Raw genomic sequence first — 27428 nt, forward strand, 5'->3', positions numbered from 1 at the left:
ATAAAAATCACGACGTTTCGGAGGCAACACAAGCTTCCGTCTTCAGGTGGAACCGTCACAGCACGATAGCTGTATCAAGTGAGAGAAATTCCAAGAAAACAGTATTTGTATATATACTGGTTGAGGGTGGGAGGAGCCAAGGTAGGCTCTGAATATTATATTTGTGAGGTTCGGTGCGGCTGAAGCACGCTGTTAGGAATGAGCCTTTGTTGTGTAAACTAGGTGCGGATGATGTAAAGGTGCGTGTAAATGGGACTGAGCCTTTTTGTTATGTAGAGGTGGTGCGGCTGAAAAAAAATTAACCCGAAAAAACAAAGTTTTTCACTATAAATCCTTTATATGCGAGGCGGCTAGAGTCCTCTCGTCCTCTGGCTTGAGATGGCTGCCACCTATGGGTCAGATGATTGCCTGCCACCATTAAGCAATTGGTAATTAAATATAAATAAAAAATTCCTAAAAATTGTAAAAATTTGGAAAAAAAAATTTCACGGAAATTAATTGTCACGCACAACGAGTCTGTGTGCAAAATGTCAGCTCGATTGGATCACGGGAAAAGTGGGTTAAAAAACGACCGAAAGATTTGCACGGTCGAAAGCGCGCAAGCAAGCAAGCAAGCGAACTTAATATAAAGGATTTATAAAAAGGCACCCGTGGCTGCAACGAGACGATGTCACAACGCCGGGTTGCGCTGTGCAAACATAGCAGGTCATGTCCTGCTATGTCTGCGAAAACCTCAAGGCTTTTCGCAGCGTCAAATGAGTTGTGTGGTGTGGACTTGAGGGTCATGGGGACAGCGATTGATCGCTTTGTTATTTTGTTGTCGTCGTATATTGTTTATGAACGCCCTGTGTCACTTTCACGGGAAGGCCGATTACATTGGTCAACACACTTTTTTCTGGCATAAGGTATATAATTTTGGGGTGCTGCTTCCAAATCTGGCATCCGTTTTTGTCTATCACATCAGGTTTTTGAGATATCAAATATTGCATTTTCAATAAAAACTGCAAAAGAAAAATATTAAATAAATGTGGATATCTACGTAAAATTATATAAGCACACTATCCTAAAAATACAGCGCCATATTTTAACACTGAAACAGTCGCTGACTCGCAACAACTTGCAATCATAAGTGGCAGAGTTAATTTTGGGTAAAATCAATTAAAATAGGTATGCCAATAGCATAAATTCAGACGTGATAGAGCAAATCTGACATCACATTTGGAATCAGCACCCTGAAATTAGTCTAAAACAGCTGCAAAAGTCCAGGCCAGAAAAACATGTTTTTGTTTTTTGTTGACCAGTGTAACACGACGAGGTTTTTCTTAATTAAAACGCCCAGATTTTCGCTCACAACAGCCACCACTGAGTGGAGATGTCACGAGCCGCCCCACTGCCGTGCAAACGGCTGCCAGCATCTGGCAGCAGGGGAAAAAGCAAGCGATGGCTGGGGCACGGTGACCTTTTGACCCCGGGCCACGTGGGATCGCCCCCGGGTACTTACGGGAACTCCGTTTGGCCCCGAGAGGCCAGAGGGCCCAGCCACACCAGAGCTGCCCTGCAGTGACAAAAGTGGACGCTCAAGACGACATGTGATCATCGATTTCACAATCGTGTAATTAGCAGCAGTGTAATTTTTTCCAGAAAATTGAAGAATCCATAATAGAGGATTTGCATACCGTGTCAACCCATACGGTTTACCCCGTATTCGTGTGTAGTGACATAAGAAGGGAGGGGCTGCTGGGGGCTCTGGGATCCCAGGCGAGTCCAGACGCTTAAGCCTCTGGGCGCCAGGCGCTGGGTTCCCAGGGGGTCTAGACGCTTAAGCCTCTGGGCGCCAGGCGCTGGGTTCCCAGGGGGTCTAGACGCTTAAGCCTCTGGGCGCCAGGCGTTGGGTTCCTAGGGGGTCCAGACGCTTAAGCCTCTGGGCGCCAGGCGCTGGGTTCCCAGGGGGTCTAGACGCTTAAGCCTCTGGGCGCCAGGCGTTGGGTTCCCAGGCGCTTAAGCCTTTTTGGCCCCACCCCTCGTTGGACCAGGCATAAAAGGAGAGCTCCCTGGACGATCGGGGCCCAGTTGTAACTCAAGACCCAAGACCCACGACCAGCCATCTGAAGACCCTGGGATGCTGTGAGAGCCAGCGCTGGGACTCTGGAACTCCCGACTCTACGGCCTTGTGAGGACGAGTTCCGGAGCGTAGCCAGAGTAGAGTATCTAGGCTGTGTAGCTAGGCTGTGTACCTAGGCTGTAACAGAGTATCAGGACTGTTGGAGAGTTGGACTGTTGGAGTGTTGAAGAATATGTTGGAGTGTTGTATTGTAATAAAGAAGTTACCTCTACAAGTGTCTCCGGAACCCGTTACACTTGTACAGGGGGAATTGAGTTTTCAAGTCCATACGGTGTACAGCCGTTTCAATACGGGTAAACTATAATTTTTTGTCTATTTGTGTTTCTCCCTTGTGATGGGATTCTGCAGGATGAACGTTGAGATTTATACGTTCGAGACGACATTTGATTATTCACAATCGTGTAATTTGATTTCCCTTCTACGTGACTTTACCGAAAGAACCAAGAATATAAAGTAACAACAGTTTCGTTCTACTTGTGTGCGCATATTTATAGCGGTGATTTGCTTACCTTCAATCTCTGGTTCTTTCGGTAAAGTCACGTGGGTAGATAGAAGAAAAAAATAATCAAAGAAGAAGACACGACGTTTCGGTCATAACACAAGCAGCCGTCTCCAGGTGGCGCTAGCGGCCGGCCTCTCACCTGAAGAAGGCCGCTTGTTTTGCGGCCGAAACGTCGTGTCTTCTTCTTTGATTATGTTTTCTTATACCCACGTGACTTTGCCGAAAGAATCAGAGGGTGTGGATTCCTGCAGTCACGAAAGCTTCAAATCAAGATTCGTTTAACTCTCTTGCACTCTGCACCCCTATCGTGTTTGTGTTTGTCGTTGCGACCGTTCTGACCCCGTGCCCCACTACCAGACGTATGTGAAAGAAAAGAGCTTTGCAGCCCATCGGATTCCACAGCGTTGGATCCACAGGCAAGTCACACGGCACGCGCGCCGCAGCCCAAGGTCACTGCCCGGATAATCTGCCACATTATCCGCTTTGTTGCGATAACTGCCGTATTATCCATTGTGTTATCCGGTGTTGTTGTTGTTGTCATCTGGTGTGTTGTTGTCTGGTGTGTCGTTGTCAACTGGTTTGTTGTTGTTGTCATCTGGTGTGTTGTTGTCTGGTGTGTCGTTGTCAACTGGTTTGTTGTTGTTGTCATCTGGTGTGTTGTTGTCTGGTGTGTCGTTGTCATCTGATTTGTTGTTGTCATCTGGTTGTTGTTGTCATCTGGTGTGTTGTTGTTGTCTGGTGTGTCGTTGTTGTCATCTGGTGTGTTGTTGTCTGGTGTCTCGTTGTCATCTGGTTTGTTGTTGTCATCTGGTTGTTGTTGTCATCTGGTGTGTTGTTGTTGTTATGTGGTTGTTGTTGTCATATGGTTGTTGTTGTTGTTAGCGGGTGTGTTGTTGTAATCTGGTGTGTTGTTGTTGTTGTTATCTGGTTATTGTTGTCATATGGTTGTTGTTGTTGTTAGTGGGTGTGTTGTTGTTATCTGGTGTGTTGTTGTTGTTATCTGGTTATTGTTGTCATATGGTTGTTGTTGTTGTTGTTAGTGGGCGTGTTGTTGTAATCTGGTGTGTTGTTGTTGTTATCTGGTTATTGTTGTCATATGGTTGTTGTTGTTGTTAGTGGGCGTGTTGTTGTAATCTGGTGTGTTGTTGTTGTTATCTGGTTATTGTTGTCATATGGTTATTGTTGTTGTTGTTAGTGGGTGTGTTGTTGTTATCTGGTGTGTTGTTGTCATCTGGTTGTTGTTGTTGTTGTTAGCGGGCGTGTTGTTGTCATCTGGTGTGTTGTTGTTGTTGTTGTTATCTGGTTGTTGTCATCTGGTGTGTTGTTGTTAGTGGGTGTGTTGTTGTCATCTGGTTGTTGTTGTCATCTGGTGTGTTGTTGTTGTTGTTGCCATCGCCGTGTGAAGCCATACGATCATTCCCGGAGATCCTCGCGGTCCGATGATCCCGTACGGCCCCGCGTCGCCCCGGTATCCCTGCCACAACAACCACCACAACAACAACCACAACAACCACCACAACAACAACCACGCGCGCACATATCGACGCGTTACAAAAGTAAAGGCGCAGGTCCTGCAATTGCTTGGCTGCCGCCGCTGCCAGCGGAAGAGGGTCTTCGACTACGGAGAGGGCTCCAGCGGGTGTTGTTGGCCTACTCTTCCACGCTGGCCAGTACGTCTAAGAAGAAGAAAGAGGAGTGGGGAAACTCGTGCCGTTGCTTCAAATTCCGCACGCGTACCGGTTAGGAGACGGAATCGGAATTGGTGACATTCCAGGGGGCTCCATAGTGTTGGGTTTGATCGCGTAAATACATAAATGTGTCGTGAAGCTCGCCACCACCCGACACAGCCAACTAGTAAGGTTTGCCACACCGGTGCTGCTCTAGTAACGACACATTTATATATTTATGTGATCTAACCCCCCCCCCCCCAAAAAAAAAAACCCTGTATTGTGGATGATATTGGTCGTGAAAGCCTACCACGTGTTCAACATTCCAAGGGCTCTCAGAACCAGTTCTGCGGTATCTCAATCCACGGGCCATGATCCATAGCGAGCGAGCGTGTCCCGAATGTGCACTTGATCTCAGCACGCTGGGAATGAACCTCATCCCCCCCCCCACCCCGAAAAACAACCAACGAACGAACGGAAAAACGGGTTACACTTTTTGAAACGCGATAAGCGAAATTGAACAACTGAATGCAGAAATTGAACAACCTTTGGGCCGATTGGACCTTGCATTCCACTGAAGCCCGCTTCTCCAGAGTCTCCCTGCCAAAACAAGACGACAATTTCGCACGTCACATACACACGTGACGAGATGTTAACTACCTCGCCTGGAGTGCAGGAGGTCGTGGGTTCGATCACGACCATGACGACTGCTGCTGTATATTTAGAGTTTGCGTGTCTCTCTCTCTCTCCGTGGTCGCGTGGATTGTTCTCGGGGCCCTCGGGTTTTCCCCTCCACATTTAGAATCGACGTCACCACGCGTTTAGAGTATTCGGCTGCTGCTATAAATTTCCAGAAGGATGGTGATAAGTCCACTTCGTTGAGCTATCACTTGTGATGGCTGGTTCACTTCTTGTAGGATGAACGTTGAGATTTATAAGCGGCACGGGGTGACCAATAAGGTTCGGAATTGCTCTGTGATTCCAAGAAAACAGGATGAGATGTTACTATCCTTTGTGCAAGCACTTCCAAGAGTTCATGAACAATGAGCCTGGTGAAATTTGGGGAGCGCATCGTCAGTAGTGAACCTTTGGTTCCTAGGGTGTTTCGGCCTTTCACACTATACACCCTCCCCAAAGGCGGCCAGCGACAGGGTGATCAATCCTACGCTTGTGCCATAAGAGGGGAGGGGCTTCTGGGGGCTCTGGGATCCTAGGCAGATAAGCCCTTGGCGCCAGGCGCTAGGATCCCAGGCAACCCATACAGCTAAGCCCCTTGGCGCCACCAACAGGGGGGCTGTGTGTGCTCTGTGGGATATCTGGGGGCGCACACAACCCCACCCCTCGTTGGGGACGAGGCATAAAAGGGCAGCTCCCTGGCTGATCGGGGCCAGTCGCAGCAGCTCAAGACCCAAGACCCGCCAGCCAGCCAGCTTAGGACCCTGGACCCCCTCGTCCCGCTTGTCCTTGTAAGGGCCGGGACGCTGTGCGGGCCAGTGGTGGGCTGTGTACCTAGGTTGTGTACCTAGGCTGTAACAGAGTATCAGGACTGTTGGAGTGTTGTATTGTAATAAAGAAGTTACCTCTACAAGTGCCTCCGGAACCCGTTACAATAAGATAGGGCACTGATAAGTGATTGCCAGGTATGGTGCTCCTGCTGCTCGCTAACAGCACTTGCCCCAGCAGTCTGTTGAGGCTCACACGTGTCTGTGTGTGCGTGCACGTCACTTACGGGCTTCCCTTTGCTGCCTGGCGATCCGGTCTCTCCGGCTATCCCCGTGGTGCCCTCCGATCCTCTCATCCCGGTTGGACCGCCCTGCCCAGGCAAACCCATCCCTCCCTTGACAGGAACGCACACAGCAGCCACCACCAATGCCATCACTATCACCAACATTGCCACTGATCAGTTTAACATTGGGTAGCAGAAGGAGGCTTCAGCAACCGATATAATCTGTAATAAGAGGGTTTTTTTTTGTTTGGGTTAGATCACGTAAATATAAATGTGTCGGTAAACCCGCCTATTCACCCGACACAGCCCATTGTAATTGATATGCATTCATTAATCCACCCCCACCCACCCCCCCTTCGCACGTGTAGGGCTCACAAGTGACGTCATAACATCTACACCTCGATTTATGATGATGCCCGTTGTAATTACTGGCGAAACGTCGTAAACTCAGATGATTGTGAATGTTGTGGATTTGCTCTCCAACACAACGGATGTGCTGTACTAGTGACGAATTGGAATGGTCTGTTTACGTGACAAACCTTACTAATCCGCTGTGGATTACGACCGCTTTCACTACCAATACCCCGCACCATTCGCCACTAAGTGACGGTGACGTCACCACGGCGCCTGTGCCAGGCTAGGTGCACTTTGAGGCTACCACGTGAAGTGTCGAAGGCTCTATCGCACTATCGCTGCCGGGTATCGGGTAGGGTGCGGGTATCGGGTACCCGGTTGCGACCTCTGCCGCAGCCCCAGCGCCAGTCGACGATCGTTGCTCAACGATCAATGAAACATTTCCCGACGGGCCAAACCATTTGGCTTTTTGCGCGAACCTTGAAACCCGTGGGTCCGTGGAGACCGGGCACGCCATGATTCCCCGGTTCGCCCGTGGCACCCGCAGAGCCGTCCGCACCCTCCTCCCCGTCGTCGCCCCGATCTCCCTGCGGCGGGCGAAGCGGAGACACACGGAGGAAATGCCGCGGTTGGGTTTAAAACTCTCGAAACACACGGCCGCCACGCGCTGCACTCGTAGGTGAAGCTGGCCACGTTTTTGTTCACGCGACGCAAACCTTGCTCATCGTGGGGGGGGGGGGGGGGGGGCGGGTTTAACGACTAGTTTAAATTTCGATTTAAAGCTTTCGTGACTGCAGGGATTCATCTTCTTGGTTCTTTCGGTAAAGTCACGTAGAATGGAAATAATAAAATAATACAAATAAAACATAATAAAATGTAATATATATAATATTATTTTATTTTATTATGACGTCTGAATGACGCTGTCTTTCCGACAGACCTGTTCTTCACCTGAGGACGGCTGCTTTCGTTGTGGCCGAAACGTCGTGAGAATTATTTTATTATGTTTTATTTTTATTATTTGTTATTTCCATTCTACGTGACTTTACCGAAAGACCCAAAGAATATGAATTCCTGCAGTCACGAAAGATTCAAGTCGAGATTCATTCAACTATTAATTTTTTCTTGGCGAGGGTTGTGGTGGTGGTGGTGGGGGTGGTTTAACGCGGCGGGGTTTATCATCGGGACCTTTGATTCTTGCCTCCGGTAACAAAGTATGAAAAATAAGGACGGGGGGTCGTTCCCTTTCTGCTAACGAAACAGGTGGCGTTCAGATGTTCTACCACCACGTAGAAGGGAAGTAATAAAATAATTATTCTTTCGGTAAAGTCACGTAGAAGGGAAGTAATAAAATAATAAGTAATTATTTTATTACTTCCCTTCTACGTGACTTTACCGAAAGAACCAAGAAGACACGTTTATATTTACGCGAACTAAGCCGGAAAATATTTTGGGGATAATCCATAATACAGGTAAATATATAAATACTTAATTTGGAGCTTTCGTGACTGCAGGAATTACTATTTTTGTATCTCTGTGATATCTGTCTCTACTTATATGTCTGTATTATGGATTGTCCCCAAAATATTTATATGTCTGTCTATATGTCTCTGGTTCTGTGTTTAATCTCTCTCTCAAATTTAGCATTCTCAGGAAGAACGTAATCAACCAGGTAGGGTGTTGACTGTTATGTTATCCGACTCTCTGTTGTATTACATTCCATTTCTAAGTATACTAGATTTGTGTTTCTATTTCAGTTATACCTGATGATGATTGTTCGTGTTGCAATGGAAACGTCGTATGCTAGTATTTAATTTATTATTTTCTCTTTATACGTGACTTTACCGAAAGAACCAAAGAGAAATATATAAATGTGTTGTTAAACCCGCCACCACCCGACACAGCCAATTAGTAAGGGTTGTCGCGTAAACAGAACGTTGCCAATGCGTTACTAGTACAGCAACATCGGTGTGTTGGAGAGCCAAGCCACAACGTTTACAATCTGAGTGTACGACGTTTCGCCAGTAATTACAACCGGCATCATCAGGCTGACAGCAGCCAGATTTGTGGAGAAATTCACAAATCTGGATTTGTGGAGAAATCCACAAATCTGGCAATGATGACGACGATGATGACGATGACGATGATGACGACGACGACGATGACAATGACGATGATGACGATGATGACAACGATGATGACGATGACAATGACAATGATGATAACGATGACAATGACGACAATGACGACGATGACGATATTGACGGTGACGACGATGACGGTGATGACGATGATGACGATGATGATGGTGACGACGATGATGACGGTGACGACGATGATGATGATGACAATGACGACGATGATGACGGTGACGACGATGATGACGATGACAATGACGACGATGACGACGATGACAATGACGACGATGATGATAATGACAATGACGACGATGACGACAATGACGATGACGGTGACGACGATGACGACGATGATGATAATGACAATGACGACGATGACAATGACGACGACGACGATAATGACAGTGACGACGACGATGACGACGACGACGATGACGATGATGATGATGATGGTGGCCTTACGGGAGAACCAGGCTGGCCGTTCTCCCCGGTGACGCCATCCGCTCCGTAGTCCCCGGCCGCCCCCTCCTGGCCCCCCACGCCCTTCGGCCCGGGAGGCCCCATGACCCCCTGCAACACAACGGCACGCTCGTGGGAAACGCTACGGGGGTCACGGGGGGTCAACAGAGGTCACGTGGGACACGCGGTGGTCACTGTGGGTCAAGGGGGTCATGTGGTCAACGGGGGACACGCGGTAGTTACTGGGGGTCAAGGAGGTCACGGGGGTCACGTGGTCAATGGGGGTGACAGGTCACAGGGGATCCGCCGTCAAGGAGGTAATTTGGATCCGCGCTGGTCATTGAGGTCACTGGGGTCACGGCGGTTATGGGGGTCAAGGAGGTCATGCAGTAGTCACTGGGGTCACAATGGTTATGGGGTTCACGGGGTTTATGAGAGTTATGGAGGTCACTGGGCACCACAATATGATCACAGAGGTCACGGGTCATGGAGGTCAAGGTGCTCATGGAAGTCGCAGAGGTCACAGGGGTCACGGGAAATGTCTGAAAGGAAGATATCGGAAGTGGCTGTGCATGGTTAGCTTCAAGGGCTTTTTAGTTTGTTATAGATTTTCATGTTTGCCGATGATATAATTGTCATCAACTTCATCCCGACTGCGTGCGATCAACGTCGCAACGTGAGAACGAAGAATCCGTTCGGAAACCTCTCAGAGCGGCCGGGGCCCTCCGTGGTACGGAGCCGGCCTCCCCGGGGAAGTGGATACCACAGAGCTACCACCGAGCTTCCTTGAAAATGCGTGAACCGGAGTTGGGAAGGAATGAGTGAGCGAATGTTGCGAAAGAGAGAGAGAGGCTCATTGAATGAGTGGGTGGGTGAATGAATGAATACGAGAACCGAAGGAAAGGCCGAGTGATCGCACGGATGAACGGCGAATTTAAACAGACGACTGGACGAATGAGTCACAGAATGAGCTCGCGCGTCGAAACACGTTCCTTCGGAGTGGGCAGGTAGGAACTTGATTGGACAGCGCATTCGTGCACGACAGCCAACATCCAGCCAGGTAGCCAGGCAGCCCCCTTCACTATCGGCTCCTCCCCCTCCCTTAGGCCCCTCCCCTGACCAACCCCCCATATCCTTAGGCCCCTCCCCTGACCCCCCCCCTCCCTTAGGCCCCTCCCCTGACCCCCCCTCTCTTAGGCCCCTCCCCTGACCCCCCCCTCTCTTAGGCCCCTCCCCTGACCCTCCTCCCTTAGGCACCTCCCCTCTCCGTACCCGGCAGTAGGTCTCCACCAATCAAAGAGCTGTTTGCAAGGTCTCCACCAATCAAAGAGCTGTGTGTATTATATATTTATATATGCACGACAGACAGACAGACAATAAATCCCTGGTGGGCAGTGTGGAACATTGTTCCTACCTGTATAAACGAGCGACTTGAATCGCTCACCGACAACGGGTGAAGGACGCGTGGGCGACCGAACGGCCGAGTGGCCGAACGAATAAACGAATGAGTGAATGGGTGGAGCGATCCGGGGCGAAGGAGTTGGCGCGTGCGCGTGTGCGTGGTTGGTCAGTATTTCACCTACTGGAAGACCTGGGTTTCCCCGTGCACCGACCGCTCCAGACTTCCCTGCCTGTCCCTGCACAAAGACAAAGATGCCCACCCAGCCCCGACATGTAGCCTTAACAGACTGTCGGGCAAGTGCTGTTCGCGAGCACCTGTGCGGAGGCCGGCACGTCGCACGAGCCGGTGGGGTGGCCAGTAACCACGCCCGGCCGCCCTTCGTCTCACCGACGGCGATGTTAATCCCACACCCGCTGCACCAGGCCAGAGGTCGCAACCGGGTACCCGATACCCGTACCCTACCCGTTACCCGGCTACCCGTACCCGGCCGCGTACGGGTACGGGTAGCCGTTTGCGACCCTGGTGCGGCCGGGTACGGGTAGGCCGTGAGTCACCGGTGAGTCACCGTTTGTCACTCATTTCGGGTAGGGTACGGGTACGGGTAGGGAACGGGTACCCGGCCGGGTACGGGTACCCATTTGCGACTCTGGTGCGGCTGGGTACGGGTACGGGTAAGGAATTAAAACCCGTTTGCGACCTCTGCACCAGTCTGAGCCGGCCTAGGGGAGGCCCAGTGACCAGTTCAGATAATCGTCGTCGGTGGTGTTGGTGGCCGTGAGCGGGAGCCGAACTCGGGTCGCCGGGTTTGTAGTGTGACCCTCCGTGCCACCGCTCCCCACTGCACTAATTCTGGGTGTGTCTCAAGGATAAATGCTAACATGTCTAAGAAGACTCATTTAATTAACAGTTCAAATCAAGATTATTATTTTTTATGTCACGAACGAAATATTAATCTGGTACATCGGTCAGCCCGGGCGATGTTAAACTATTTTTCATTATTGCATGCATGGATTCTGTAACTACATTTTTAACAAATTTTTATTTTATTTTACCAGCTAAGGCCTACTTAACTATATCGCTCTTTTGTTCATTAAGAGACCTGACCACAAATGAAGAGGATTAGCATCGCGTGGAAATGTATAGCAGCAGCCAAATTATCTCTGAACGCGTGACCTTGAGTCTGAAATGTGGAGGGGAAAAAACTCGGAGGATCCGGAGAAAAATCCACGCGATCACGGGTGAAGACACGCAAACTCCAAATTGAGAGTTTAACTCATAGACATTCGAGGCTTTTGTGACCAATATTATCCATAATTGGGTGACATCGCTTGAATATAAATGTTGAGTCGTTAAACCCGCCACGACCCGACACAGCTAATTAGTAATGTTGTGTCACGAAAGCTAAACTTGCCAATTCGTTACTAAATTTCGATTTAAAGCTTTCGTGACTGCAGGGATTCATATTCTTGGTTCTTTCGGTAAAGTCACGTGGAAGGGAAATAATAAAATAATAAAAATATTAAACAATAACATTCTCACGATCACAAGCAATCATCATCAGATGTGAAATCCACAGCAAGAAAATAAAAAAATAATAAAAATATAAAACAATAAGATTCTCACGACGTTTCGACTGCAACACAAGCAATCATCATCAGGTGTGAAATCCACAGCAAAAAATTTTGAATAAAGTTTTAGAAAAAAAGTTTTCTTGCTGTGGATTTCACACCTGATGACGATTGCTTGTGTTGCAGTCGAAACGTCGTGAGAATTGTATTGTTTTATATTTTTATTATTTTATTATTTCCCTTCTACGTGACTTTACTGAAAGAACCAAGAATATGAATTCGTTACTAGTACAGCACTAACCGGTTGTTGGTTGGAGAGTAAACCCACTACAACATTGACAAGTCGGGCAGTGTGACATTTTGCCAGTAATTACATATATCTACAAATATATACGTATGCATTAACAGCCAGTGTCAGGGTCTGGATCCAATCTACGACCTCCTGTATACCAGGCGAGGTAGTTAACATCTCACCACGGGGAGAGAGAGAGACACGCAAACTCCAAATATTGAGAAGCCGTCAGGGTCGGGATCGAACTCACGACCTCCTGCACACAAGGCGAGGTAGTTAACATCTCCTAGCCACTGTGATGATGATGAGAGAGACACACAAACTCCAAATATACAGCAGCAGGCGTCAGGATCGGGATCGAACCCACGATATCCTGCACACCAGGCGAGGTAGTTAACATCTCATTGCAAACCGCGATGCTCCTGCTGGTGGGACACGGAATGAACCACGTGGTGCTCTCACCTTGTAGCCTTTGGCTCCTTTAGCGCCATCGATTCCAGGGGGGCCTGTGTTGCCCTACGAAGAAAATGTCGTGGAAAAAACGAAAGAATAATAATAATGAGCTTCACGACGATAAAAATGTTCGCTGGGTTTCGCACAGCGGCGGCGTCCACGCCAAACGAGGCGCGAGAGAGCAGGGATGTACGTAGCCCACCACGCTGATCGGAGGTGCAGCGTTGAGTCTATGGGCATCCATAGACTCAACACTGCCCATAGACTCAACACTGCCCATAGACTCTACACTGCCCATAGACTCAACACTGCCCATAGACTCAACACTGCCCATAGACTCAACACTACCTATAGACTCAACACTGCCCATAGACTCAACACTGCCCATAGACTCAACACTGCCCATAGACTCAACACTGCCCATAGACTCAACACTGCCCATAGACTCAACACTGCCCATAGACTCAACACTGCCCATAGACTCAACACTGCCCATAGACTCAACACTACCCATAGACTCTACACTGCCCATAGACTCAACACTGCCCATAGACTCAACACTGCCCATAGACTCAACACTACCCATAGACTCAACACAACCCATAGACTAAACACTACCCATAGACTCAACACTACCCATAGACTCAACACTGCCCATAGACTCAACACTGCCCATAGACTCAACACTGCCCATAGACTCAACACTGCCCATAGACTCAACACTGCCCATAGACTCAACACTGCCCATAGACTCAACACTACCCATAGACTCTACACTGCCCATAGACTCAACACTGCCCATAGACTCAACACTGCCCATAGACTCAACACTACCCATAGACTCAACACTATCCCATAGACTCAACACTACCCATAGACTCAACACTACCCATAGACTCAACACTGCCCATAGACTCAACACTGCCCATAGACTCAACACCGCCCATAGACTCAACACCGCCCATAGACTCAACACCGCCCATAGACTCAACACCGCCCAAAGACTCAACACCGCCCATAGACTCAACACCGCCCATAGACTCAACACCGCCCAAAGACTCAACACCGCCCATAGACTCAACACCGCCCATAGACTCAACACCGCCCATAGACTCAACACTGCCCATAGACTCAACACTACCCATAGACTCTACACTGCCCATAGACTCAACACTGCCCATAGACTCAACACTGCCCATAGACTCAACACTACCCATAGACTCAACACTATCCCATAGACTCAACACTACCCATAGACTCAACACTACCCATAGACTAAACACTACCCATAGACTCAACACTACCCATAGACTCAACACTGCCCATAGACTCAACACTGCCCATAGACTCAACACTGCCCATAGACTCAACACTGCCCATAGACTCAACACTGCCCATAGACTCAGCACTGCCCATAGACTCAACACTGCCCATAGACTCAACACTGCCCATAGACTCAACACTGCCCATAGACTCAACACTGCCCATAGACTCAACACTGCCCATAGACTCAACACTGCCCATAGACTCAACACTACCCATAGACTCAACACTGCCCATAGACTCAACACTGCCCATAGACTCAACACTGCCCATAGACTCAACACTGCCCATAGACTCAACACTGCCCATAGACTCAACACTGCCCATAGACTCAACACTGCCCATAGACTCAACACTGCCCATAGACTCAACACTGCCCATAGACTCAACACTACCCATAGACTCAACACTGTCCATAGACTCAACACTGCCCATAGACTCAACACTGCCCATAGACTCAACACTGCCCATAGACTCAACACTGCCCATAGACTCAACACTGCCCATAGACTCAACACTGCACCTCCGATTAGCAAAGTTGACTACGTACGGTGCGAAATAAGTTCAACAAACATACACGCATACTCATACTTACAGGGGTTCCCTGTTGCCCTTCTTGGCCTCTTGAGCCAAGAACGCCAACCAGACCCTAGGAAGGAAACGTCATCATTGTCGTCATCATCGTCGTCATCATCATCGTCATCATCATCATCGTCGTCATTATCGTCATCATCATGGTCATCATCATCATCGTCATCATCATCATAGTCATCATCATTGTCATCATCGTTATCATCGTCATCATCATCGTTGTCATCATCATCCTCTTCATCGTCATCATCATCGTCGTCATTATCGTCATCATCATTGTCATCGTCGTCATCACCGTCGTCACTAAACATTCACAGCGTGCCTCAGTGTGGCCAAGGGCACCCCCAATGGCAGCTGTCCCTGTGCGGTGAGAGGTGAACGTGGCACCCAAACCGAGTGAACCCGGGAATATACTGACCCTACTTTGGTGAGCGTTGAGTCTGTGGGTCAGCGTTGAGACTGTGAGTCAGTGTTGAGACTGTGTCAGCGTTGAGACTGTGAGTCAGTGTTGAGACTGTGTCAGCGTTGAGACTGTGAGTCAGTGTTGAGACTGTGAGTCAGCGTTGCGTCTGTGTGTCAGTGTTGAGTCTGTGTGTCAGTGTTGAGTCTGTGTGTCAGTGTTGAGTCTGTGGTCAGCGTTGAGACTGTGAGTCAGTGTTGAGACTGTGTCAGCGTTGAGACTGTGAGTCAGTGTTGAGACTGTGAGTCAGCGTTGAGTCTGTGTGTCAGTGTTGAGTCTGTGGTGTCAGTGTTGAGTCTGTGGTGTCAGTGTTGAGTCTGTGGTGTCAGTGTTGAGTCTGTGGTGTCAGTGTTGAGTCTGTGGTGTCAGTGTTGAGTCTGTGGTGTCAGTGTTGAGTCTGTGGTGTCAGTGTTGAGTCTGTGAGTCAGCGTTGAGTCTGTGTGTCATTGTTGAGTCTGTGTGTCAGTGTTGAGTCTGTGGGTCAGTGTTGAGTCTGTGTGTCAGTGTTGAGGCTGTGGGTCAGTGTTGAGGCTGTGAGTCAGCGTTGAGGCTGTGAGTCAGCGTTGAGTCTGTGTGTCAGTGTTGAGTCTGTGGGTCAGTGTTGAGTCTGTGTGTCAGTGTTGAGTCTGTGGGTCAGTGTTGAGACTGTGTGTCAGTGTTGAGTCTGTGTGTCAGTGTTGAGTCTGTGTGTCAGTGTTGAGACTGTGTGTCAGTGTTGAGTCTGTGTGTCAGTGTTGAGTCTATGGGTCAGTGTTGAGACTGTGTGTCAGTGTTGAGTCTGTGGGTCAGTGTTGAGACTGTGTGTCAGTGTTGAGTCTGTGGGTCAGTGTTGAGTCTGTGGGTCAGTGTTGAGTCTGTGTGTCAGTGTTGAGTCTGTGGGTCAGTGTTGAGTCTGTGTGTCAGTGTTGAGTCTGTGGGTCAGTGTTGAGTCTGTGTGTCAGTGTTGAGTCTGTGGGTCAGTGTTGAGTCTGTGTGTCAGTGTTGAGACTGTGGGTCAGTGTTGAGGCTGTGAGTCAGCGTTGAGTCTGTGTGTCAGTGTTGAGTCTGTGGGTCAGTGTTGAGTCTGTGAGTCAGTGTTGAGTCTGTGTGTCAGTGTTGAGTCTGTGGGTCAGTGTTGAGGCTGTGAGTCAGCGTTGAGTCTGTGAGTCAGCGTTGAGTCTGTGTGTCAGTGTTGAGTCTGTGGGTCAGTGTTGAGGCTGTGAGTCAGCGTTGAGTCTGTGTATCAGTGTTGAGACTGTGGGTCAGTGTTGAGACTGTGGGTCAGTGTTGAGTCTGTGGGTCAGTGTTGAGTCTGTGTGTCAGTGTTGAGTCTGTGAGTCAGCGTTGAGTCTGTGTCTCAGTGTTGAGTCAGAGGGTCAGTGTCCATCAATGGGATGTAAGCAGACATTTGGGTCGTGTCTCCATCACTGACCGGATATCCCTGATCTCCCGAGAGCCCCTTCTCTCCAGAGCTGCCTTGGGGCCCCTTAAACACGAACACCCGTCCAGTGTCATCACTCGCAATACCGGGGTATTGGTAATAATTATCGTTGGTATCACGAATAAACATTAACAATCCTAATTGCTTATAATCATTATCGTCGTCACCATCATGATCTTAAATATAATTTTCATCCATCCTCTTAATTACTTTCATTAGACCATCATCATCATGATCTTAAATATCATCATTATCCATCCTCACAATCACCTTCGTTATACCATCACCATCATCATCATGATCTTAAATATCATCATCATCATCATACCTCCCTATAATCACCTTCATTACACCATCATCATCATTTTAAACATTATCATTATATTCATCCTCATCATCATCTCCATTGTCATTGGTGTTGTCTGTTCTCATCAGTAACAATGTCTGTGTATATTTGTATAATCTGACTCTTTCGTATGTGTCTGTGGTGATGGTGTGGAGCGGTGGTGTAGCGGTTAGCGCTACGCTGCGCTACGAACACATTTTTTGCCCCACTTGATACAGTAAATCTGGCTGTGACGGTCCCACCTGATGACGGAGACTTGTGTTGCCTCCGAAACGTCGTGATTTATTATTTTATTCTTATTATTACTTTCAGTAATTTTAATTTTATTTTTTCACCTACGTGACTTTACCGAAAAAAAACCAAAGAGTATGAATCCTTGCAGTCACGAAAGCTTCAAATCTAGAATCTCTGATCTGTGTGTCAGTGTTTCATTGCTTTCATGGCTTTATTTTGGTGATTTCGAAAAGTATATTGGTTTAGCCATGTTTGTGTGTTATAGTACAGAGTTAGACTGATGGCCTTAATCTAAGTTGTCTTGTGGTTGTTGTTGGTTGTTTGACTTGCATCCCACTGGGATTTTTGCACACAGCGTTGGTGTACGGTGATTTTTTCCTGCAATATTTTGCTGTCTTTTCTTGGATTTCTGTTTGCACTCAGTTACATATTCACTTTAAGATGTTTTTCATGTTTTTGTTTGTTGCGGTTGCACCCGATTCAACAGCCGAATGGCTCACAGGGCTATACCAAATAAATGAACTTGAGTTTGTTTGGTATGGGGAGCCCGAGAGCGTTGGGCGATGTGGCTGCATTGCACTCACTCTCTCGCCGGGCGGTCCGGTGGGTCCTGCTCCCTTCCAGTCTTCCCCTTGCTCTCCCTGCAAGCCAAAAAAGCGTGACGGATTAAAACAAAAACAAAATTCATTACTGGACCACCAACACACACACGGATCCGGTCATATTCAGATTCCAAAGAACACAGGATGAGATGTTACTATCCTTTGTGCAAGCACTTCCAAGAGTTCATGAACAGTGAGCCTGGTGAAATTTGGGGAGCGCATCGTCAGTAGTGAACCTTTGGTTCCTAGGGTGTTTCGGCCTTTCACACTATACACCCTCCCCAAAGGCGGCCAGCGACAGGGTGATCAATCCTACGCTTGCGTCCCAATCCCAATTAGTCATAGGAGTTGCCTTGTTGTTGATAGCCAACATCCCATGGGACTATGCATGGCAGGGGCGTCCTCCTCCCTGAGTCAAGCATTGTTGACTGCATACCTCCCGGCCCTCTCACTTTGGGGCCCAGCTGGGGTCTTTCCTCTTCATCCAGAAAACTTCAAGCCAAAAATATCCCAAACTCCAAAAATAAAAATGCATCTCACCTTTTCACCTTTGTGCCCAGATATTCCTCTTGGGCCCAGAGGGCCCTTGTGCCCCTGAATAACAACAACAACAATAACAACAACAACAATAACAACACCAACAACAAAGTGTACACAAATAAAAAAAAAAATAAGAATAGATTTTACCCTTTCTGGCAATAAAACAGGGGGGGGGTTCCATTTAAAGCTTTCGTGACTGCAGGGATTCATATTCTTGTTTCTATCGGTAAAGTCACGTAGAAGGGAAATAAATATTTTTTTTATTTCCCTTCTACGTGATTTTACCGAAAGAACCAATCGTATAGGGGGGAGGGGAGATGGGGGTTTCAAGATGCTCAAACAACAAATATAAACCTTTCGCAAGGAATAAAGTTACTGCATTAACCACACACACACACAGTGATGGTGGTGAACATACAAACACAAACACGGCTCTGATACTAATGTGTGATGCACCGTCTTTGACACCGATTGGCCTACAACAGAGCCAGCAGCAGCCTTCTTTATGGCCCAGTCTCACCACCAAAGTCACGTAGGTAAAAAATTAAAATCAAAATTATTGAAAGTAAAATAAAAATAAAATAAACATCACGACGTTTCGGAGGCAACACAAGCTTCCGTCTTCAGGTGGAACGTCGTGATTTTTATTTTATTTTTATTTTACTTTCATTAATTTGAATTTGAATTTTTTTACCTACGTGACTTTACCGAAAAAAACCTAAGAATATGAATCCTTGCAGTCACGAAAGCTTCAAATCTAGAATTAAATGCTAGTTCGCCACTAAACCGGTCGTGTGCTGGGAGAGTAAAATCACTAGCGATTACGTCGCGGTACTCAAATTTGCAATCGTTTGTTTAGATTTACTCTGCAACACACAATCCGGTTGGGCTGAAGGTAGCAGCCAATTGGCACGTTTTTGCTTACGCGGCGTAGACAACCTTGCCGATTGGCTGGTCGTCTCAGGTGGTGGTGGTGGTGGGTTAACGACACAACATTTATATGAAACCCTCTAAACATGTATACAGTAAAAACCTTGGATTGTGAGTAACTTGGTCTGTGAGTGTTTTGCAAGACGAGCATTTTTTTAAATTAAATATTAACTTGATAAACGAGCGAGGTCTTGCAATACGAGCAGTAATGCTTTGCCTGCCGAGCATCACGTGATCACAACTGATACACGAGTGCTTTGATATACGAGAGTTTAGGATTACAAGCTTGTTTCCGGAACGAATTATGCTCGCAATCCAAGGTTTTACTTAATAATTTTTTGACGTTTATCGCGGACACTCACCGAATTCCCCGGGATCCCCGATTCGCCGTGGACTCCCATTCGCCCCGGTGTACCCTGGGAGGCGACAAATAAAAAAATGAATAACCAACATGCGGCGGGGCGAGTCCGATCCGGTGTTTTCAAGAGTCACGGCGGGTCATGCAGCCCGCGACGACGTCCGCTCGCTCAGGGCGCCGAAAGGTGAGTCTGTGTGTCCAGGTGAGACCGGGATGAGAGGGAGAACGGTTCGTGAGGGCGACCTGGGTCACGATGTTGACGAAAGGACACAAATACGTAACAAAATAGGTGCAGTGATATGAGCCAAGAGAGATCAGAGCAGAGACAACCAGATAGAGATCAGATCAAAGACAGCCAGCTAGAGATAAGAGCAGAGATAACCAGATAGAGATCAGAGACAGAGACAACCAGATAGAGATCAGATCAAAGACAGCCAGCTAGAGATAAGAGCAGAGATAACCAGATAGAGATCAGAGACAGAGACATCCAGATAGAGATCAGATCAAAGACAGCCAGTTAGAGATAAGAGCAGAGATAACCAGATAGAGATCAGAGACAGAGACATCCAGACAGAGATCAATGAGGCTTTCCTGGGTAACAGAGTGCAATAATCGATAATAATAATAAATAATAATAATGAATAATACATAACAATAAATAATAATGCATAATAAATAAAAATTAATAATAATGATTATTAATAAAAATAAATAAAAATGAATAAGAATAAATGATGAATAATAACAAGTAATAATATAATATAATAATATTATTAAATAAAAATAATAAAAATAATAAATAATAATGACTAGCATTGAATAAATAAGAAGCAATAATAATGAAAATAATAATGATTAATAATGAATAAATAATAATGCATAATAATGCATAATAATTAATGATGAATAAGAATAAATAATATTGATTAATAGTGAATAATAACAATGAATAATAACGAATACTAATAATGAATAATATTGAATAATAATGAATAATAATAATGCATAATAATACATTATAATGAATAATAATCAATGATAATAACGAATTATAATGATTAAAATGAACCATTGGGCCTCTGCTGCCGCGAACGCCTTTGATCCCCGTGTCTCCATCCTTCCCGACGAGGCCCGTGGTGCCCTGCTCCCCCACGGGGCCCAGCTGACCCTTGTCACCCTGGTAAGAAAGACAACAACAACAGCAGCAGCAACAACAACAAACAACAAATGGCAATCAACAAACAATCATGAACAACAATAAACGGTGGAACGATAGACAATAGCTAAGAACAATGAGACACAAACAACAATGAACAACAAACAATAGGGAATTCATATTCTTGGTTCTTTCGGTAAAGTCACGTAGAAGGGAAAAAAATAAAATAACAAAAATATAAAACAGTAAAATTCTCTCGCTCGGACCGCTGGCTGCGAGCTTCACGTGCGCATGTGTTGGCGGCGGAAGGTTAACTACCTCGCCTGGTGTACAGGAGGTCGTGGGTTCAATCCCAACCCTGACGCCTGCTGCTGTATATTTGGAGTTTGCGTGTCTCTCTCTCTCATCATCATCACGGTGGCTAGGAAATGTTGACTACCTCGCCTGGTGTACAGGAGGTCGTGGGTTCAATCCCAACCCTGACGCCTGCTGCTGTATATTTGGAGTTTGCGTGTCTCTCTCTCTCATCATCATCACGGTGGCTAGGAAATGTTGACTACCTCGCCTGGTGTACAGGAGGTCGTGGGTTCAATCCCAACCCTGACGCCTGCTGCTGTATATTTGGAGTTTGCGTGTCTCTCTCTCTCATCATCATCACGGTGGCTAGGAGATGTTAACTACCTCGCCTGGTGTGCAGGAGGTCGTGGGTTCAATCCCAACCCTGACGCCTGCTGCTGTATATTTGGAGTTTGCGTGTCTCTCTCTCTCATCATCACGGTGGCTAGGAGATGTTGACTACCTCGCCTGGTGTACAGGAGGTCGTGGGTTCAATCCCAACCCTGACGCCTGCTGCTGTATATTTGGAGTTTGCGTGTCTCTCTCTCTCATCATCATCACGGTGGCTAGGAGATGTTAACTACCTCGCCTGGTGTACAGGAGGTCGTGGGTTCAATCCCAACCCTGACGCCTGCTGCTGTATATTTGGAGTTTGCGTGTCTCTCTCTCTCATCATCATCACGGTGGCTAGGAGATGTTAACTACCTCGCCTGGTGTGCAGGAGGTCGTGGGTTCAATCCCAACCCTGACGCCTGCTGCTGTATATTTGGAGTTTGCGTGTCTCTCTCTCTCATCATCACGGTGGCTAGGAGATGTTAACTACCTCGCCTGGTGTACAGGAGGTCGTGGGTTCAATCCCAACCCTGACGCCGGCTGCTGTATATTTGGAGTTTGCGTGTCTCTCTCTCTCATCATCATCACGGTGGCTAGGAGATGTTAACTACCTTGCCTGGTGTACAGGAGGTCGTGGGTTCAATCCCAACCCTGACGCCCGCTGCTGCTGCTGTATATTTGGAGTTTGCGTGTCTCTCTCTCCCCCGTGGTCGCGTGGATTTTTCTCCGGGTCCTCCGGGTTTTCCCTCCGCATTTAGAATCAACGTCGCGCGTTCAAAGTGTTTGGCTACTGCAAAAACAATTACCACGTGATAAGCGACTTTGCTGAGCTATTATTTGTGGCCAGGGCACTTCTGAAAAAGAGCTACATAGCTCAGTGGGCCTCCCCTGGCAAAATAAAACATGTTTAAGTTATACCTTCCGTCCAAGTTTTCCTCTCTCTCCAGGTTTGCCAATCTTCCCTTCCAAACCCTACAACAAAATGAGATCATCATCGACAGCAGCAGCAGCAACAACAAACGCATCAATACCATCATCATCATCGCCATCCGCAGCAGCAGCATCATCATTAGCAGCATTAGTAGCAGCATCATCATCGTGAGCAGCAGCAACAGCAGCAGGAACAACAACAGATGCACGCTCATCAGCAACAGGATTTTTCTGTTGCGGGTAGTCACTTTAAGATGTTTCTTGTTCGCGTTTTTGTTTTTGTTGCGGTTGCACCCGAGTCAAGAGCCGCATGGCTCACAGGGTTATCTCCATATGTCTAAACGGCAAAGTTGTGATTATGTGTGTCTGTTCAATATGTTTAGCAGTGGCGGCTCCTGCAAAATCTCTCAGGGGGGGCAAATGTCTGGATGATTGATAAGGATAAGGTCCACCCATGCAATGGATAAATTAACAGCTTAAGCATCTTCTTGGTTCTTTCGGTAAAGTCACGTAGAAGGGAAGTAATAAAATAATAAAAATAAAACATAATAAAACAATTCTCACGACGTTTCGGCCACAACGCAAGCAGCCGTCCTCAGGTGAAAACCAGGTCCGTCGAGGCGACAGAGTCTGAATGAAACAGCACACGGGCTTGGAGCATATAGATAAGCTGGGCGCATTGACAAAGGAATTTGCATATCAACAGGAATTTAGCATATTTATGGGAAATGCAGGAATGTAATTAGTACTGCATTCCTGCATTTCCCATAAATATGCTAAATTCCTGTTGATATGCAAATTCCTTTGTCAATGCGCCCAGCTTATATATATGCTCCAAGCCCGTGTGCTGTTTCATTCAGACTCTGTCGCCTCGACGGACCTGGTTTTCACCTGAGGACGGCTGCTTGCGTTGTGGCCGAAACGTCGTGAGAATTGTTTTATTATGTTTTATTTTTATTATTTTATTACTTCCCTTCTACGTGACTTTACCGAAAGAACCAAGAAGATGAATCCCTGCAGTCACGAAAGCTTTAAATCAGCTTAAGCATGTAAAGGCAACTTCACTTCTTTAATATTAATGAAAAATAAAGTGACTCTTACAATACATCTTGTTTGTTTCTATACTCACTATTAAAACTATTATTAAAGATTCCACTAGGTGGCCACAAATTATATTGTTGGATGAAACGTGCTTACGTATGATGACGTAAGCACGTATGATGACGTAAGCACGTTAGTGCGAGCCCTCCCGGAAGTCGTAGAGAATGCATTGCAGCGCCCCCGTTCAAAAAAAAACATCTTTGAATGTAAGTCTATGGGGCCACTCGGGGCGATTCTCAGCCGGAGTGAAATCGCCCAAAAAGAGGCGGTACTCCACAGAACGTGACATGACGCTGATTGGACTATATCCAGAGGCTGCACAGTGACGGCTAGCGTGACTCTGTGGTTGAATGACATTGGTGGTGCGTCGCCCAATCGCCCTAATGAAGAAACCGCCCCTGATGTTTAGCGTACTTCCCGGCATGCAACAAACTTGACATTTGCCATGTGGGTACTTTCCAGACTGAACACCATGCAACAATTATAAAAATCCACTTTTTTTTTTGGGGGGTGGGAGGGGGAGCTCAATAATGCATTGATTTTTTGCACGGCAAGTGAGCTGTGACGTCACACCTGTCACGTGACCCGCGCACGTGGAAGCGTAACGCAGCGTAGTGTAGCGGGTAGCGCGCCGCGCTACGAACCCGGCGACCCGAGTTCGATTCCCGCTCACGGCCACCACCGGTGACGATTTTTTTAACCGCTCCTGGGCCTCCCCTAGGTCGACTCAGCCTTAAACGAGTAACTGCTGCGGTGTGTGAACATCACCACTGGGGAGACAAAGGCGGCCGGGCGTGGTGAATACAAGTCCCGGGCAAAGCCGGGGTAGTAGAAGCAAGTACCTACTAAATGAAACTGAAATGAAATTAAACTGAAATCTTTGTAGGTTTTTTCGGTAAAGTCACGTAGGTAAAAAAATAAAATTAAAATTAATAAAAGTAATAATAGAAACAAAATAAAATAATAAAATATTTTATTTGGTTTCTATTATTAATAAAACATTTTGTTTCTGTTATTAATTACATATTTTATTTTGTTCCTATTATTAATAACATATTTTATTTTGTTCCTATCATTAATAAAATATTTTATTTAGTTTCTATTATTAATACAATATTTTGTTCCTATTATTAATAACATATTTTATTTAGTTTCTATCGTTACTTTTATTAATTTGAATTTTATTTTTTTACCTACGTGACTTTATCGAAAAAAACCTAAGAGTACATGAATCCTTGCAGTCACCAAAGCTTCAAATCTAAAATTAAATCTTTGTCTTCATGCATCTGGCGTGGTGCTGGCCACCCACCCCCAAGTGCGCCGTGCCGGCCTTCGCTAACAGCACTTGCCCCAGCAGTCCCTTAAGGCTACACGGGGTGTGAGGATCTTTGTCTTTGTAGAGAGAGAGAGAGCCACACACTGACCCTGACGCCCACGATGCCCGAGTCACCAACTGGCCCGTCGCTGCCCTTTGACCCGATCTCCGCCCTCTCTCCACTCTCCCCGTCCGGACCCGGGTCACCCTTGTCTCCCTAGGGCGACACGGGGAGGATTCACGCGGGGAAGGGGATGGGAGGGAGAACTGAGAGGGGTCACATCCCGTCCGAAAGCCGTCGCCTGCTCTTACGCGATCCACCGTTTGCACGTTTCACTGCGCCGCCGATGCAAAAGTAGTTTTTGCCGAGTTCGTGCCGTGGTCCGTCGATGGTTGCCGGCCGCGCGGGGAAAGTCCGCGTCCGTCGTAAAAACAACAACAAAAACAAAAACAACAACAACAAAAACACCCGATCGAGGTTTCACGAGAAACCCAGCCTGCCAAACGCGCTCCTCCAAATCCGCATGAAACGAAACCGATAAAAAAAACATCAGGCGGAGCTTCCAAGCATTTTCCTTTTCCTCCTTCCTCACTTTTTTTGGAAGACGGCTGCCGCTGATATCCAGCCTCGCGACCCGGGACCAGAGGTCGCAACCGGGTACCCGATACCCGTACCCTACCCGATACCCGGCTACCCGTACCCGGCCGGGTACGGGTACCCGTTTGCGACCCTGGTGCGGCCGGGTACGGGTAGGCCGTGAGTCACTGGTGAGTCACCGTTTGTCACTCATTTCCCAACGTCTTGTCTCTTCTCACAATTCAAGTTCCTAGAATCAACCCACCCGCGTCTGCAACATGGCTTCATCCCAGAGGTCGCAATCGGGTACCCGTACCTGTACCCTACCCGTACCCGACCGGGCACGGGTAGGGTACGGGTACGGCCGGGTACGGGTACCCGTTTGCAACCCTGGTGCGGCCGGGTACGGGTAAGGAATCAAAACCCGTTTGCGACCTCTGACCAGGACCCTCTGTTGGCCACCAAGGACATGGAAACGTGAGCAGAGTGGACCAGCATGACCCCCCACTCTGCGTGACCCCCCCCCCCCCCTCCTGGCTACGGCCCGCAGATCGATTCCAGCTCGCGGTCACCAACGCCGGCGACGATTTAGCCCAACCGGTCCTGGCCCTGCCACCCCCCCCACCCCCTCTCCCTCCCTCCTAGGTCGACTCAGCCTCAAATGCGTCATCTCGAGTGCCGTGCCGGCCTTCACGTGAGGGCGCTGCTCCTCGCTAACGGCACTTGCTCCCGACGTGCTGGTGGCCTGGCGCCACGGGGTGGGGGCTTTGTCTTTGTGAGCTCTCTCCCCCTGATCCGCGCGGGTTGCCTCCAGGATTCTCCGATTCTTTCCCAGAGATAAACCCGCCCTCCCAACTCCCCCCCCTCCCCACCCCCACTTCCCACCCCCCCCTCCCCACCCCCACTTCCCACCCCCCCTCCCCACCCCCACTTCCCCCCCCCTTCCCACTCCCCCCCCTCCCCACCCCCCTCCCCACTCCCCCCCCTCCCCACTCCCCCCCCCTCCCCACCCCCTCCCCACCTCTCCTCCCCCCCTCCCCACTCCCCCCCCCTCCCCACCCCCACCTCCCCACTCCCCCCCCTCCCCACTCCCCCCTCCCCACCCCCACCTCCCCACTCCCCCCCCTCCCCCTCCCACCCCCCCCTCCCCACTCCCCCCCTTCCCCACTCCCCCCCTCCCCACCCCCACCTCCCCACTCCCCCCCCTCCCCCTCCCCACCCCCCCCTTCCCACTCCCCCCCCTCCCCACCCCCACCTCCCCACTCCCCCCCCTCCCCACTCCCCCCCTCCCCACCCCCACCTCCCCACTCCCCACTCCCTCCCCTCCCCACCCTTCCCTCCCCACCTCCCTACCCCACTCCCCCCCCTCCCCACTCCCCCCCCTCCCCACTCCCCCCCTTCCCACCCCCCCTCCCCACCCCACTTCCCCACTCCCCCCCCTCCCTCCCCCCCTCCCCACTCCCTCCCCTCCCCACTCCCCCCCCCTCCCCACCCTTCCCTCCCCACTCCCCCCCTCCCCACTCCCCCCCTCCCCACTCTCACCTCCCCACTCCCCCCCTGCCCACTCCACCATCCCCACTCGCACCTCCCCACTCCCCCCGCCCCACCCCCCCTTTATTATTTTTTTTTTAATAAAAGCTTTAACTATTTTCAATTTATAATTTCTATTAAATTTTCTATCTAAGTGACTTCACCGAAAGAACCAAGAATCTGAATTGCTGCTGAAGTCACGAAAGTTTTAAGTCAAAATTGAACGAAAAAAAAAATTAATCGGAGCGGTAAACGGTCACGTTGTACCGCCACCGACGTCAAAACCGGAGCCGGCGAAACCGCGCGGTGACAGTGACGGTGGTGGTGGTGACGGTGACGGTGGTGGTGGCGGTGGTGGTGGTGACGGTGGTGGTGATGGTGGTGGTGGCGGTGGTGGTGGTGACGGTGGTGACAGTGACGGTGGTGTGACGGTGGTGGTGGTGGCGGTGGTGGTGGCGGTGGTAGTGGTGACGGTGGTGGTGGTGGTGGTGGTGACGGTGGTGGTGGTGGCGGTGGTGGTGGTGACGGTGGTGGTGGTGACGGTGGTGGTGGTGACGGTGGTGGTGGTGGCGGTGGTGGTGGCGGTGGTGGTGGCGGGATTCCAGGAAGCAAACCTTGAGTCCGTCGTTTCCGCCCGATCCCTCCTCGCCACCGGAGCCAACT

At 48.6% G+C, this 27428-nt stretch overlaps 2 protein-coding genes across 2 annotated transcripts in view; one reads left to right on the forward strand and one right to left on the reverse strand.

Annotated features, from left to right (window-relative positions):
• Positions 1-759, forward strand: part of LOC133360129 (collagen alpha-1(XXVII) chain-like) — a 90233-nt gene extending 89474 nt beyond the window's left edge. Inside the window, exon 36 of the mRNA XM_061578715.1 lies at positions 750-759. Within this exon, the coding sequence (XP_061434699.1) occupies positions 750-759 (10 nt within the window). The remainder of the gene's footprint in view (positions 1-749) is intronic.
• Positions 760-1375: 616 nt separating this feature from the next.
• LOC133360130 (collagen alpha-1(XXVII) chain-like) lies at positions 1376-27428 on the reverse strand. The gene is made up of 17 exons (XM_061578716.1): positions 27380-27428; positions 24768-24875; positions 22231-22284; positions 20557-20664; positions 19492-19545; positions 18200-18253; positions 17642-17698; positions 16469-16522; positions 14602-14655; positions 12693-12746; positions 10552-10605; positions 8972-9079; positions 6851-6958; positions 6021-6128; positions 4838-4891; positions 4036-4098; positions 1376-1555 (listed from the first exon to the last, which is right to left on the reverse strand). Exons 4-17 carry the CDS (start codon positions 20557-20559, stop codon positions 1376-1378), a joined length of 1005 nt encoding a protein of 334 aa, XP_061434700.1. The 5' UTR covers positions 20560-20664; positions 22231-22284; positions 24768-24875; positions 27380-27428.

This window comes from Lethenteron reissneri, chromosome 67 (genome assembly GCF_015708825.2).
Source record: "Lethenteron reissneri isolate LAM-NWPU_2019-01 chromosome 67, ASM1570882v1, whole genome shotgun sequence".
Lineage (NCBI taxonomy): Eukaryota > Metazoa > Chordata > Hyperoartia > Petromyzontiformes > Petromyzontidae > Lethenteron > Lethenteron reissneri.